At 42.6% G+C, this 16,233-nt stretch overlaps 1 protein-coding gene across 3 annotated transcripts in view; it reads right to left on the bottom strand.

Annotated features, from left to right (window-relative positions):
• atp6v1h (ATPase H+ transporting V1 subunit H) overlaps window positions 1-16,233 on the bottom strand; it is a 155,707-nt gene that overhangs the window by 130,075 nt on the left and 9,399 nt on the right. For all 3 annotated transcript variants that reach the window (XM_072467771.1, XM_072467772.1, XM_072467770.1), the window contains 3 exons: window positions 9,082-9,213; window positions 4,347-4,446; window positions 2,687-2,776 (listed from right to left, as the gene is read on the bottom strand). In XM_072467771.1, the coding sequence (XP_072323872.1) occupies window positions 2,687-2,776; window positions 4,347-4,446; window positions 9,082-9,185 (294 nt within the window). In that variant the 5' untranslated portion in view covers window positions 9,186-9,213. Of the gene's footprint in view, window positions 1-2,686; window positions 2,777-4,346; window positions 4,447-9,081; window positions 9,214-16,233 lie in introns of those variants that run through there.

The raw sequence follows: 16,233 nt of genomic DNA, 5'->3' as shown, positions 1-16,233 counted from the left end.
CAAGAGTCTCAGAACAGTTAGTGGGATGAAATATTGAAAGATAAAAGTACAAGAATAAAGATGGCTCGATGAAATAATCTATTTTCATTTTCTGTTGATCCTCCCCAAATAGCTACTAAGAAGGATGGTTGATATTTTGAGCTAGAATAGAAGATATGGGCATGAATCACCCCAAGAAATTACTACGTCATTTTGGGCGAGTTTGTGGGGTTTCTCCTGCTGGCTTGTTGTGCGAGATCGACAAACACATCTGTTTTGGACCTACAGAGTGGAGGAGTTTCTCACCGGTCTCGCCCATAGTTGAACCCATCGGCTAGACAGGTTTCTCCGGGATCAGGCACCATTTTGAAAGGATGTCCCAATCTCCAAGTGAGCTTCCACCTAGGACAATGCTACTCCCGCGGACATGGGCATTGATGGGGTCGCTGAGGCCCCCACCCTTTCAGCCCACCTCCAACGTTTATGAGGCATGCTCATGAACTCCACACCCTTCATGGGCATGACCACCCCACCTCAGGCCCGAGGCTTGGCAGTGCCAACCTGGCACTGCCCTGACCAGCCAGGGGGCTCCAATGGACTCAAAGACTCTAGAGTGGCCAACACGTTTGGTTTCTGCTTGTGGAGACGAGGATAATTCGGCACGGATGGTGACTCCCAGATGGCAGAATGCAGCACCCATATTTAAACAAACCTAATGGCTCATTTAAATATAATTACCTGGATCACACCCAGCGAGGGCATGATCCAGATAGCCCAACGGGTCAGTGTACTCAAAAGTGGTTTTGTGCCCGGGGCGACGAGATCAACACCAGGTGCAACAGGGTGACAAAATCATCCCCAAATCAAGAGGTGTGTTGACAAAACATTTCATTTTGCACTCAAACTTAAGTGAAGATGCCAAATATCAAACATTCACGACAATTTAGACAAGAGAAAAGGATGCAGATTGGTTCACAAGTTGACTCTGCGTGGCCTAGGCATCGTCTTTCTTAAAAATAAATTTAGAGTACCCAATTATGTTATTTTCCAATTAAGGGACAATTTAGTGTGGCCAGTCGCCCCAACCCCATCTTTGGGTTGTGGGGGGTGAAACACACGCAGACACAGGGAGAATGTGCAAACTACACACAGACAGTGATCCGAGGACGGGATTGAACCCGGGTCCTCAGCACATAGGCAGCAATGCTAACCACTGCACCACCCTGCCGCTCTAGATATTGCAAGGAGAAAACACAGGAAAACTAGTGACTCTCCAAATTCCCAGGTAATTCAAAGAAGGCACAAGGTTTGAACATATTTCTTTTGTTTTCAGAGAACAGGTCCTCACACATGAATGTATATCACTTATAGCAAACTCAACAGATTATGATAAATTGTTCGTTCATGCACCTTTTAGCACACTCAGAAATGTTCAGCAGTGCAGCCTAATCGCAGAATCACATTGAATGTTGTTTGTAATAGGCAAAGTGTAGATTGTACTCAACCAACCATGCTTGCAAAACTCTCTTTTTTTTTTTTTTAAATAAATGTAAAGTGCCCAATTCCTTATTTTCCAATTAAGGGCCAATTTTAGTGTGGCCAATCCACCTACCCTGCACATCTTTGGGTTGTGGAGGGAGACCTACGCAGACACGGGGAGAATGTACAAATTCCACACGGACAGTGACCCCCGACCAGGATCGAACCAGAGTCCTCTGCTAACCACAGCCATCGTGCTGCCCACCCATGCTTGCAAACCTCAAGACAATATCTACTACAAGATGTGATTCTCCTTCAACAGCAACTTCCAAACCAGTGATCTCTACCCACCTAGAAGATCAAGGACATCAGATGCATGGGAACACTATGTTCTTCAAGTTCCCTTCCAAGCCAATCACCATCGTGACTTGGTGCTACATCGCCATTGTGTCAAAATCCTGAAACTTCCTTCCAAACAGCATTATGGGTATACCAACACTACATGGATTGCAGCAGTTCAGGAAGGCAGCTCACCACCACTTTCTCAAGGGATTAAGGGATAGTCAATAAATGTTGGTCTAAGCAGCGAAGCCCACATCCCCTGAACGAACAGAAAACCTTGCGGCTTTTTGAATTACCCAGGTACGTGGGGTGGGTTCTTGTCAACTATAAGCACAGTTTGAAATTCAGCTTCTTGCATTGATTCTGACCAGTTCAAAACATAAAGCTTCAAAATATTTCTCTCCTTTCAGCAATATTAAAGTTCTGTACTACCAAGCGACTGCTTGGAGGTTCATTATTGTGGAGAAAGTGATTTTGTTTTCATGAAATGAATGTTAAGTAGCTTAATGTGAAGAAATTTGGGCAAAAAAATTTCAAAATAATAAAACTGGAGCTAGAGCCATAGATATAACTTTTTATTTTCACAGTCCCAGTTCAGAGCTTATGGTACAACGGTACAGGTATCAAGTTTTCAGAAATGTGATTTACCATCCATTAGAATTTCATTTCTGACTTACAAAGCTTTTATGCCTTCGATACTGATGAAAAAATTTACCTGCTGATTTTAACAATTGCGCAAAATACTTCTTCATTTTACATAAAAAGTCATTGCTCACCATTTGCACTGCATGGTTGTCAAATTCATAATCATATCCAATCCTCAACAAACATGCAATGCTCAAAATAACTGTTACACAATGAAAAGATCCTTTAATAGTAAACATACCTGTAGCATGTCATCGATCATAGTCAGAATGTACTGCACAGTTTGCTCTTTGGAAATGTGGGCCATTAAGTTCAAAAAGGTTTTGGCGCACTAAAAAACAAACACCAAATTATTTACTTTTATCTTAGACACAAAATTTCAAAAATTGCGAAAGTGGGACTTAATTTGCAAACCAGTGAAAATATGCATAAAACACAAATAGTGAGCAGCATGCTTGTACCCAAAACGTGAATCATTTTGGGATTTATGGAAGGAATAATATCAAAACAGCTGTTAAGGTAAAATAATTACAAATGAAAACCAAAATGCACTATTTTGTTCCTTTAGCAGATGGAATACACATTAATGCTTTGAAATCTGCAAGGACAAAATAGTAAGACAGGAACACAGGGCAGAATTTTATGGCCCTGTCCATTATGTGGCATCAGTGGCACAGTGGTTTGCACTGCCTCACAGTGCCAGGGGCCTGGGTTCCATTCTAACCTTGGGTGACTTGTCCGTGTGAAGTTTGCACATTCTCTGTCGGTGTGGGTTGCCTCAGGGTGCTCCAGTTCCCTCCCACAATTCAAAGATGTGCCCCTTAGTGTCCAAAACGTTAGGTAGGGCGATTGGGTTATGAGGATCGGGTGGATTGTGGGCCGAGGTAGGCTGCTCGAGGGGTCAGTGCCGACTCAATGGGCTGAATGACCTCCTTCTGCGCTAGTGATTCTATGACTAGATAGGCCAAATGGCCTCATGTTGTAATGTAGGGATTCTAATGGAGAGGGGTGGGGCTAGAAAATGTGACAGCCCATTTCAAAAGTGCATGGGAGCAGAAGATCCCACCGGTGGAAAATTCCATCCATGGTATCTATGCTTTTGCAGTGTGAAAGATACCACGAATATCTATTATGGAACCTGGGGTAACAAGTTTCCTTCCATATTTTTCTAATTTCGAACTCTACATTCCTCAAAATAACATTTTTCAGCACATGAAATAAAGTGGATTCAATTTTTATATAGCAAATAAAATCAATTTTCAACATTAACTGTTGTATATTCAATCCAAAAATAATATTTCATTCTTTTTTCAAAATGAGCTTTTTGTCCAACAGTAGAAAAAAATGTCAACATGGTCATCAAAAAACCCTCCACCAATCTCTATTTTTGAATTACAAACAGATCACGTTCAGGTCATCTTAAGCAAGTTGTTTCTGCAAAATCCAAATACATTCCTCAGATTCACACTAGATAAGCCTTTAGAAATAGTTTTTCGGCGACATCAGCAGCGTAATTACCTCCCCTGATCGGAGAGGAGAAAAACGTAATATAACCTTGGAACTGGAGAGTAAACAAATACTAAATCCAAGATGGTAGTTAAACAGGATGGAGAAGTTAAGAATCTGTTTTATTTTTGAAAAGGGGAGTAATGGTTATAAAAGGAGAGAAACTCAGGAGAAAATGAAGACTTATTTTTTAAAAAGAGGACTTAGGAGCAAGAGAAGACCATTGGAAATGGAAATTTCATTATAGCACAGGAAAGAATGCTCTTTGTTAATATTCATACATCCGCAATTGACATACCAGCATTAAAAAGTTACTGGTTAACTGTAAAAAGATATTCCACACACCAATGTGTGTGATAGGTATAAGAATTTAATCTACTGATTCCAGATTATACCTGATGGCCTTCATTATCCAGTATCCGTTGTTTATCTTCTGAACGAGCAGCTTCAAACTTTTTAATGAATTCACAATCTTCACATGAAATCATCTGCCCTCTGAGGAAAGAACACAAGCGTCAGTGCATAGTATTCTGAAAGAGCACATTAACGCAGCTACAGTGTCTCAAATCCAGCTATCCAAAAAGCAGGCATGTTTTAAGTTGCATTGCATGAATTTTAGTTATTATTGGATGAGTAAAATAACTTGTTCAGCTAGGTCCTGCATTGGCATGATGGCACACCAACAAGTTATCAGATGCATCTGTCTTTCCCCCCCACACAAAGTGATCCAAGTGACCTTGACCCTTATGCTACTCAAAAACTAACAAGTTCAGAAATCCAGCACGGACTCACTGTCTTGGATTAGCCCGTTTTGAGACACACTACCTGTATGCACAATATTAAGATCGATGTACAGACTGAATTGTTATAAGGAAAATTTGAACTTCCAGTTATTCACTTAAATAATGACTAGTTAAGATTTCACGTTTTAAACTGCTGTATCACATGACAAAAAGGTAACTTACACTTTATGGAAATAAGCACTTTGTTTTTGTTTTTTTAAATCACTCTCTGCAAATCTACAAGTCTTATAGAAGACAGTTCACAATTACTCCCATCATCCAGTGGCTTTTTTTCCTTTCCACTTTCCCAACTGGGTCACTTTTTCTTAAATATAAATTTAGAGTACTCAATATATTTTTTCTAATTAAGGGGCAATTTAGCATGGCCAATCCACCTACCCTGCGCATCTTTTGGGTTGTGGGGGTGAGATCCCAGCCCCAGGTCACTGTCTGTGTGGAGTTTGCACATTCTCCCAGTGTCTGCGTGGGTCTCACGCTCACAACTTAAAGATGTGCAGGGTAGGGTGGATTGGCCACGCTAAATTGCCCCTTAATTGGGAAGAAAAATAATTGGGTACCCTGAATTTATAAAAAATAAATCTTTGATCATAACTGCCTTTCATCTTAGAAGTAAAAGGGATAGGTTCCAGCACAATTGCTTACAACTTAATATCAATACCACTGGGACCTTGGGAGATACAAGCTCTGCCCACTGTACATTTAGACACTGTCGGTGCCCCCCAGGTGTAAATATGTTGCAACTTCTTCAATAGAACTGAACAATCGGTCTTCTGATCTCTAAGAATTAAACCACCCAGACTTACTGTTGTAGCCATCTGGGATGGCCACTTTCAGAACACAAAATGGACGCTCAGAGTAGGGAAATATGGACAATACTAAGTAACAAGCAGGCACAGAGCCTGAATGTATATTTGGGAAGCAGTCAGCAGACGGAATCGAAACTCTAGGGTCGATTAACATATTGATGGCCCATCTCCGAGGAACAAAGGAATAATACTCAGGTAGCCGATACTGTCACAGATATCCCGGCGCCAGTACCCCAACCGAAAGACACAAACAAAGCAAGGCCAACGGCCACCTAGGACATGCCCAGCCATCAGGGCACCCACCCCCTTATTGGTTTATATAGATGACAATGATCAAGAAGTCGCCCAATTAATTGGGACCAAGTTTAAGGCCCGCCTAAAAGCGCACAAAGCCCCTGCAAGTATAAGAAGGAACCCCCACCAGAGATTCAGCCTCTTGGATTTGGCTCTCAAGTGGAGACCCATCCACCAGCATCACCAGAAGCAAGTAAGTTCAAGGTCAACGCTCGCTACCAGACGAACGACCTTAGCTGTACTCCTGTTAACTCTTCGAACCCAACAGCCTCAGATCCGAACAACGGCCATTGTTCCTCTGACCTAAATGGGCACCCGAAGTTAAGTATAGGTGTTAGTGATAGAGATAGTTTAGTTTGTAGTATCATCGTGCATGAATAGATCTTACTGTGTGTAAATAAATACCACTGACTTTGAACTAACTGGTGTATTGGCTCTTTGATCGGTATTCGGGTTGAACCTTGTGGCGGTATCGAGAGACACCTGCCGACTCTGAAACTATACACATAATTAGGATTAAGAAAGGCGACCATATTGACCGCCATATTTATAACCAAATAAATATAGCAACACAGTCAAGCAGATTCCAACATGTCACATTCCCCTTTCATTTCCCCTAAATTTAAAAGACTATAAGTTGCAAAAAAACAATGTTCCAAATTGCAGCAGTAAAATAATGAGGAAAACAGAACCAGGCAATGGTTCATAAAGGGCCAGCAGTTGGAGTATGAGTACTACCAGGTAAATTTTGAAGTTACAGTATGCCAACAAACACCACTCCAAAAGGTCTACTACTTCTAAAGCAGGTATGGAATTAGCATGAATTTGGATTAATTGTCCACTAAATACAGATTATTTAACTTTCCAGGCATCTAAGAGACCTTCTCACATTGAAAATACATGAGGGGACCCACACCAGCAGGGAACTTTCAAATGTTAAAATGGATTCAAGTAAATGCTGCAAGAACATTAATCTGACTTTATAATGTTTTAAGATTTATCACACATTTTCATGCAATCGCTTTCTAAACAAAGTAAATCGTGTTACAAGGTCAACATGAATGAGACCTTTTAAAAATCTGAAATTTAAGTACAATCTATGACTTTTTTCCCCCAGTTGATTTCAGGCTGTCAATATTTATCACCAAAATGATTTTGGACTTCAAAATATGTATGAAAATGGCTCTGGTTAAAATTCTGTGAAAAGGAACTCAGAATCATGTGATATGACTCATGTGCAAAATGAAACCATTGACGTGTAATTTTGAAAAATGAATCAGGTCACATGATTCTGATGTTCCAAAGCCTTTTCACAGAAGCAGTCTGGTTTACACAGTCTATAACTTGTCATTAGAAACCAAGTCCATAACGGCTTGCCATTTCCACCCACTGACGTCACTTTTGCCAATACCAGGATGGAACCTTCAGTGGTTCAAGGTGAAATGGTCATGTGGATTACAATACACAGATTGAATAAAACATCAACAAGTGCTGATACTAAACAACTTACAGTAAAATCTGGCCAATATTTTATATATTTAACTTAGAATTTCTTGTTCTACAGGGTTCTACAAGCTGTGGCTGGCCATTTGTGAAAAGCTGAACTGAAGTTGAACAAGGAAAAGAAAAAGTCCAACATTATTTTTCTTCAACTCTTTTCAAATACTTTTGTGCAAACGTTTCCCCTTTTTGAAGAGGAAGCACGAGGGACATATTTAGACCTATTGTGCTGTGAATTAGCAATGCCTGCATTTCTTTTCGATCTCATTCCATAGTGAAGGCTGGTGTTGATATCCACCATTTACAAACTGGATTGTGTCAGATATTGGAAGTGCCACAGTTTCCAAGTTATGGTATAAACAAGCCTAATGTAGTGTAATAAGTGGTTACAGTTGAAATCAACAAAGCCAAGTCTTGTGTGCTTACTTGCACATTATTTTAAAACAAAAGAATAATGGATGCTAAAAACTTTAAGCAAAAACAGAATGTGCTTGAAATACTCATCAAGTCTGGCAGCAGCTTTGGAGGAAGAAACAATTTCAACATTGAGTCAGATATGATATCTTCACAACCCCAAGAGTCATATTAGATTTGAAACATTAACCGTTTCTCTCTCCATAGATACTGCCAGACTTGCTGAGTATTTCCAGCACTATTATTTGATGACGACTGTCCCAACATGTCTACCATGGAATAAAAGGGAAAATAGTTACTTCATCTCCGAGTAGGCAAAAGATGAGAAGCCATCATAATTTTCTGGACACATAATGAAGGGAGTTACTACACTGGTTGGAAGAGTGAAATGTCTGTTGCGAGTTGTGTCACAACAACAAAATGCAAATACTTTAGCTTGAACAGTTTTGGAAGAAGCAAAAAATTTTAAGCAAATAACTCTTTAATGCCGATTTTACAATGTCTAATGCTGAAAGAAATTGACATACGTAAGTAGCTGCATCCTAAAAGTTAATTTCCTTATAAGAAATTCTATTCAGCCATTATACATTAAAGAAGTGACTGAACGTGTTGTTTCTCAATTAAGAGAGCGAGATGAAGTGTTCCCTGTGCCAAATAAGAAAATTGACCACAAATCATACAAACAGCTGTCAATCATTCAAAAGCCACATTTTTTCTGGGTAATTATTGGGTTTAAATTTTTAACAGAGAGAATATATAGTCTTTTTCTCTCCACATCCTCCTCAAACATCCAACTTCCCCACCACCCCCCTAACATAAAAATTAAATAGATTGGTATGTTAACATTGAACCCTTCTACCAATCCGCAACATATCTGAAGTGCCTGCATACTTATGTTTAATGTAATTTGTTACTTTAACACATTAAAACATATCAGGATTTTTCACAAAATATGACTAGATCAGATGGGTCATTATCTGTGCGGAGTCTGCACGTTCTCCCCGTGTATGCGTGGGTTTCCTCCGATTTCCTCGTACAAATCCCAAAAGACGAGCCATTAGGTAATTTGGACATTCTGAATTCTTCCTGTGTACCCGAACAGGTGCCGGAATGTGGCAACTAAGGGCTTTTCACAGTAACTTCATCGCAGTGTTAATGTAAGCCTACTTGTGACAATAAAGATTATTATTAAAGAGACAATGAAGCCAACTGAGTAAGTTAAGGTCAGACACGGAATGATACAACAGAAGATTCTGCTATCAATTGTGAACATTTCTACGATTAATAGAAATAAACTATTTAGTTGTACTCACTGAAGGTAAGATTGCCAGTTGACCTTATTTGCCCGAACTTCTGCAGCCTTTGCAGCAATAATATTAGTAGGAACTGCAGCATCCACAGCACCTCTGATGTCCATCTTGCTCACTGCTGGATGCTTGAATAGTCTAAAGACAAACACAGTTTCACTTATTGAACAATTTCACCAAAAGATGAATTTGATTCTGCAGATCACCATTCAGTACAGCAACTAGTTGCTGACAAATGTTCCCTCCCAATGCTGCAACCTACCCCATTTCATTACTTGAATACAAGCTACAAGAGGGAAAACCAAAATATCAGGTTCAACATTTGTAAAAGCATTCTATAAAACTATACACTATTAAAATAGAATCCCGATCCCGCCCTGGATCGCCACTTGCATTCAGGCCTCCATGCAACCAATCGGCTATCCAGCCACGCCAACAGGACGTCACTGCTTCACAGGCTTTTTAATCACCTCAGTTATCGGACTTCTTGCAAGCCCCATTTGAGGTCTGCATCAAGCAACTCTAACCTCGAGGTTTCTCCTCAACTCAGTCTAAATGGCCTATCCTGTATCCGGAGACTGAAATGTATCCGGAGACTGAAATGCCTTGCTCGCGCGCGGCTCGTGACCCCTCCCTGGCCAGCCAGAGGAAACAACATTCCTGCAACCAGTCTGTCTAGCCCAGGCAAAATTTTATATATTTCAATTAGATCCCCTCTGATTCTTCTAATTTCCAGTGAATACAAGCCCAGTCGACCCAATCTCTCCTCAGTAGACAATCCTGCCATCCCACGAATCACACAAAACTCCATGTGTGGTCTCACCAAGGCCCTCTACAGCTGCAGCAAGACATCCTCCTGACTCATGCCCTCTTGCAATAAAGGCCAACATACCATTTACCTTCCTAACTGCTTGCTGTACTTGCATGGTTACTTTCAGCGACTGGTGTGTACTAGGACACCCAGGTCCCTTAATACGGAATCTATCACTATTAATATTCTGCCATTCCGTTTCTCCATCTGAAGTGGAGAACTTCACATTCATCCACATTTTACTGCATCTGCCCTGTATTTTCCCACTCATTCACTTTGTCTAAAATTACCTCCTCCTCAGCACTCACATTCCCAATAAGTTTTTATGTCGACAGTAAACTTGGAAATATTACTTTTGGCTCCCATACCAAATCATTGATATGTATCATAAACAGCTGGGGTCAAGCACCGATCTCTGTGGGGACCCTGCTAGTCACTCCCTGCCACTTTGAAAAAGGCCCACTGATTCACACTTCCAGTTTCCTATCTGCTATCCATGCCAATACAGTACCCCCTATAATTTTGCAAATCCAAATACACATTCACTGGTTCACCCTTTTGTATGCTACATTCTCAAAATACTCAGGTTTCGGAACCATAACTTCCTTTTCATAAATCCACGTTGACTTTGTCTAATCCTGTTTGTATTTTCTAAGTGCCCTGTTATTGTATCCTTTATAATAGACTAGCATTTTCTGATGTTAGGTTAACTCGTCTATAATCCTCGGTTTTCTCACTCCCTCCTTTTTCAGGTAATGGGGTTACATTTGCACCCTCCGGGGCAGCATGCCACAGTGGTTAGCACTGGGACTGCGGCGCTGAGGACCGGGGTTAGAATCCCAGCCCTGGGTCACTGTCCGTGTGGAGTTTGCACATTCTCCCCATATCTGCATGGGTTTCACCCCCACACCCAAAGATGTGCAGGTTAGGTGGATTGGCCACGCTAAATTGCCCCTTAGTTGGAAAAAAAATAATCGGGTACTTTAAATTTATTTAAAAAAACATTTGCACCCTCCAATCTGCAGTGGACTGTTCCAGAATCTAATAGAATTTTGCAAGATATGATAAACAATGCATCCACTATCTCCATGGCACCTCCTTTAGTACACTGGGATATATTGGCTTTCCATTACACAAATACGAATTTGCTTCAAATCCTCCTGCTCATGAGATCTCGATTCCTTAGCATTTCTGGGAAGTTATCGGAGTCTTACGCCGAAGACAGAACTAAAATAGTTGTTTAATTGTTCGGCCATTTCTTTGATTGGAAAGTCTCCCTGTTGCAGACTGTAAGGGGCCAGCGTCTTCCCCAATCATAATAAAAGCAAATTACTGCGTGACCCAAAGGTGTGCAGCTTAGACAAAAGGGTCATCTGGACTCGAAACATTAGCTCTTTTCTCTCCCTACAGATGCTGCCAGACCTGCTGAGATTTTCCAGCATTTTCTCTTTTGTCTTCCCTAATGATTATTTTCCTTATTTACTTAGCCTGCAAATTAATATGATGCACTATTTAAAGGGGTCCAAAGATGTGTTAGGTGAATTGGCCATGATCAATGAGCGGGTTTTACAGAATAGGGTGGGAGAAGTGGGCCTAGGTAGAGTGCACTTTCGGAAGGTTGGTGCATACTCAATGGGCCGAATGGCCTCCTTCTGCACTGTAGGGATTCTATGCTAGCAATTGAATTTGAAGCCTGGGCGGCACAGAGGACCCGCGTTCAAATCCCGGCCCTGGGGTCACTATCGGTGTGGAGTTTGCACGTTCTCCCCGTGTCTGCGTGGGTTTCACCCCCACAACCCAAAGATGTGTAGGGTAGGTGGATTAGCCATGCTAAATTGCCATTAAATTGTAAAAAAAATTGGGTACTCTAAATTCATTTTTTTAAAAAAGAATTTGAAGCCTACTGCTCTAACCTGTCAAGAGTTCAAAATTGCACAGTTCATTTTCTAATCACCAGCAACTACCCTTCTGGGATGGGCAAATGGGGTTTTGGGAGGTCAAACTGGCTCCAGAACAATGCTAGAGGATTGGAACAATGCCAGCCAGTCCTCCAAGGTATTGTTGATAATAAACTAGCCAATAGCTAGAAGAGAGATTCTTTTGACTCCATTCCATACAATTCTTCACACCAATGTCGGAACAGCAAAGATAGTCCCAAGTACACTGGTTCACCAGGTCCCTTCATCAAGAGTTTAGACAGATGGTAGTTATACACAATCAACTCTAATAATTATTTTCTTCCCCTAAATCAAATGGGCAACTACTATTAGACTTGCATGCATTGTTTTATACCTTCCCAAAACTAAGGTTATGGGTTATCCACTATCAGTATAGTTTTGCTATTAAACCACCAATTGTAAGGATTTGGGTGGGATTTTTGCACCTCTTCGTGACTTGTAGACAAGCATTCAAAATGCAAAAATAATTTTTCACTCAAATTTGTTCATTTAGTCTTCTGAACACATAATATATATACACACACAGAAATTGCAGCTAGTGAAGATTACTGTCAACTGTAAGACATTCTAACAAATATTTTAGTGAAGAGTGCCTTTTAATCTACCAAATTCAATACAATGCTCATCTTCTGAAGATTGAAGTTAATTGAATGGTTTCAAGTTTTTAAAACTAGCATATTAGTAATGAATCTCAAAAATTAAACTCCCGTTTAGTTCCTTTGTAATGAACACTTCCAGCTGAAGAAAAAAAAACTGAACTTTCACTCCTAACAGTGTCGCAGTAGCAGCAGCCTTTGTTGACAGTCTTCAGTTCTATTTTTCTGCACTTAAATGGCACTTGGAACACCAGTGCACTAAGAGCACTGCACAACAGAAACAGCGCTTACATGTTATTTAGCACTGTTAACTGAAGTTAAATAAGTTAGTGAAGACTCACTTAAATAAGTTAACTCATGGGATAAAATGGGTTTTGTGAAGGGAGGCATTTGTTAGTGAATGTGCTGGGGTTCGATGAGGCCAGAAAAGGACTGGGGTGAGCACAGCAAGAAGTCTCTACAACACCAGGTTAAAGTCCAACTGGTTTGTTTCGAATATCTAGCTTTCGGAGCACTGCTCCTTCCTCAGGTGAAAGAAGAGATAGGTTCCAGAAACATTTATATAGATAAATTCAAACATGCAAGACGCAAGTCTTTGCAGGTAATTAATTCTTTACAGGTCCAAACAGAGCAACTGGAGAGAGGGAGAATCACAGGTTAAAGAAGTGTGAATTGTCTCAAGCCAGGACAGTTGGTAGGATTTTGCAAGCCCAGGCCAGATGGTGGGGGGGGTGGGGGTGGGGGGGGGGGGGGGGGGGGGGGGGGGGGGGGGGGTGAATGTAACGCGACATGAATCCAAGGTCCCGGTTGAGTCCGTAATCATGTGTGCGGAACTTGGCTACAAGTTTCTGCTCGGCAATTCAGCATTGTCGCCAGTCCTGAAGGCCGCCTTGGAGAACACTTACCCGAAGATCAGAGGCTGAACACCCTTGACTGCAGAAGAAGTGTTCCCCGACTGGAAGGGAACATTCATGCCTGCCGATTGTCGCGCAATGTTTGTTCATGCGTTGTCGCAGCGTCTGCATGGCCTCGCCAATGTATCACGCTTCGGGACATCCTTTCCTGCAGCTTATGAGGTAGACAACGTTGGCAGAGTCGCACGAGTATATACCATGAACCTGGTAGGTGGTGTTCTCACGTGTAATGGTGGTACCCATGTCGATGATCTGACACGTCTTGCAGAGATAGCCATGGCAGGTTGTGCTGTATTGTAGTCGCTGTTCTGAAGGCTGGGTCGTTGCTGCAAACAATGGTCTGTTTGAGGTTGCGCAGTTGTTTGAAGGCAAGTAGTGGGGGGGTGGGATGAGTCTTCATTGATGACATGTTGAAGGCTGTGAAGATGTCTTAGTGTCTCCGGCTCCGGAGTAAGTACTGGACGACGAGGGTACTCTGTCGGTTGTGTCCCGTGTTTGTCTTCGGAGGAGGTTAATGTGGTTCTTTTTGCTGTCGCGCGTTGGGAACTGTCAATCGATGAGTCGAGCGCCATATCCTGTTCGTATGAGGACATCTTTCAGCGGACTGCAGATGTCCTGTTACACTCCTCCTCGTCTGAGCAGATCCTGTGTATACAGAGGGCTTGTCAATAGGGGATGGCTTCTTTGCGTGTTTCCGGGTGGAAGCTGGAGAAGTGGAGCATTGTGAGGTTATTCGTGGGCTTGCGGTAAAGCAAAGTACGGAGGTGACCGTCCTTGATGGAGACGAGGGTGCCCAGAATGCAACCGATTCTGGGAGAGTAGTCCATGGCGAGTCTGATGGAACTTACTGATGTCATCGTGTAGTCATTGCAGTGATTCTTCGCCATGGGTCAAAAGGAAAGGAAAAAAATGTTGTCTATGTATCTGGTGTACAACGTAGGTTGAAGGTACTGTGCGGTGAGGAGGTCTTGTTCAAACTTGTGCATGAAGATGTTGGCATATTGAGGTGTGCATTTGGTCCCCATGGCTGTTCAGTGTGTCTGGATGAAGAACTTGTTGTTGAAGGTGAAGACGTTGTGATCCAGAATGAAGTGGATGAGTTGCAGGATTGCATCTAGAGATTGACAGTTGTCGATGTGAGTACGAAGGCTGTTGCAGTAATGCCATCGTCATGGGCGATGCTGGTAGAGTGCTGAGACGTCCATTGTGACGAGGAATGTTCCTGGTTCAACTGATCTACGGGTGCTAAGTTTTCTGTAAGAAGTCAGTTGTATCGAGAGAGAAGCTGGGCGTTCCTTATACGGTGGATTTCAAGATGCTCTCGATGTAGCCAGGGAGGTTCTCACACAGGGTCCATTGCCTGATATGATAGAACGGCCTGGTGTGTTGGCCTTGTGTATATTCGGGAGGCAGTAGAGATCTCCAACGTGGGATGAGAGGGCGTAGGGTGCTCTGAATGTCTGGATCCAAGGTCTTGATCAGTCTGTTGAGTTGGTGGATCTGCAGGTAACTGTCTGTAGTGTTCCTGGTTGTTGAGTTGTCGGTACACTTCTTTGCAGTAGTCCGTTCTGTTCAGTATGACGGTGGCCCCCTCCTTTGTCTGCTGGTTGATGACGATGTTGGGGTTGTCTTGAGAGCGTCGATGGCGTAGCGTTGTGCTTGGGTGACGTTCGGGGCTTTCTTGTGAATGCGACTGATGAATCTGGCATTTTTTAGTAAGGTCAATGGGGCTGATCTCTGGGTTTGTGTGGACAGGGAAGATCCCGTGGTCTGACGTTGCAGAATATTATTGGGAATGGGCTATTATTGGGTGGCGAATATTGCTATGGTTAGGAAATGGGTTGTGGGAGGTGTGGGAGCAGGGTGGAAACAGCATCATACAGGGGTCCATGTTTGAGGGCTTTACCATTCTATCTTTTTTAAAAAATATATATTTTATTCAAATTTTAAACAGATTTTCAACAAACCCACCCCCCCAACAAAAAGAAACAAGAACACAACAATAAAAAATTTATACAAAAATTATACTTTGGATTTCCCCATATATAATAACCCCCCATATGACATTTAAAAGCACCAATAGGGAAGCCCCCCACCCATCCAAACATCCCCCCAAAAGACCCCCCCCCCCCTCTCTCCATGCCCCCGGGCTGCTGCTGACTGCCTCCTAACGCTCCACGAGATAGTCTAGGAACGGTTGCCACCGCCTGAGGAACCCCTGCACAGACCCTCGCAAGGAAAACTTTATCCTCTCCAGCTTGATGAACCCTGCCATGTCATTGATCCAAGCTTCCACACTAGGGGGCTTCGCATCTTTCCATAATAGCGAAATCCTCTGCCGGGCTACCAGGGACGCAAAGGCCAGAATACCGGCCTCTTTCGCCTCCTGCACTCCCGGCTCGTCCATTACCCCAAATAATGCCAACCCCCAGCTCGGCTTGACCTGAGCTTTCACCACCTTGGACATAGTCCTCGCAAAACCCCTCCAAAACCCAACCAGTGCCGGGCACGACCAGAACATACGGACGTGATTTGCCGGGCTTCCCGAGCACCTCCCACGCTTGTCCTCCACCCCAAAGAACCTACTCAACCTCGCCCCTGTCATATGCACTCTGTGAGTAACTTTGAACTGTATTCAGCTGAGCCTGGCGCAAGAGGAGGAAGAATTAACCCTACTCCGGGCATCAGCCCACAGACCCTCATCTATCTCCTCCCCAAGCTCCTCCTCCCACTTGCCCTTTAATTCCTCTACCGAGGCCGCCTCCTCTTCCTTCAGCTCCTGGTAAATCACCGAAACATTGCCTTCTCCAACCCATACACCCGAAATCACCCTGTCCTGAATCCCCTGAGCCGGGAGCAGCGGAATTCCCTCACCTGCC

The sequence above is a fragment of the Scyliorhinus torazame genome, chromosome 11 (assembly GCF_047496885.1).
Source record: "Scyliorhinus torazame isolate Kashiwa2021f chromosome 11, sScyTor2.1, whole genome shotgun sequence".
In the NCBI taxonomy this organism is placed as follows: Eukaryota; Metazoa; Chordata; class Chondrichthyes; order Carcharhiniformes; family Scyliorhinidae; genus Scyliorhinus; species Scyliorhinus torazame.
This window is presented reverse-complemented; position numbering and strand designations above follow the sequence as displayed.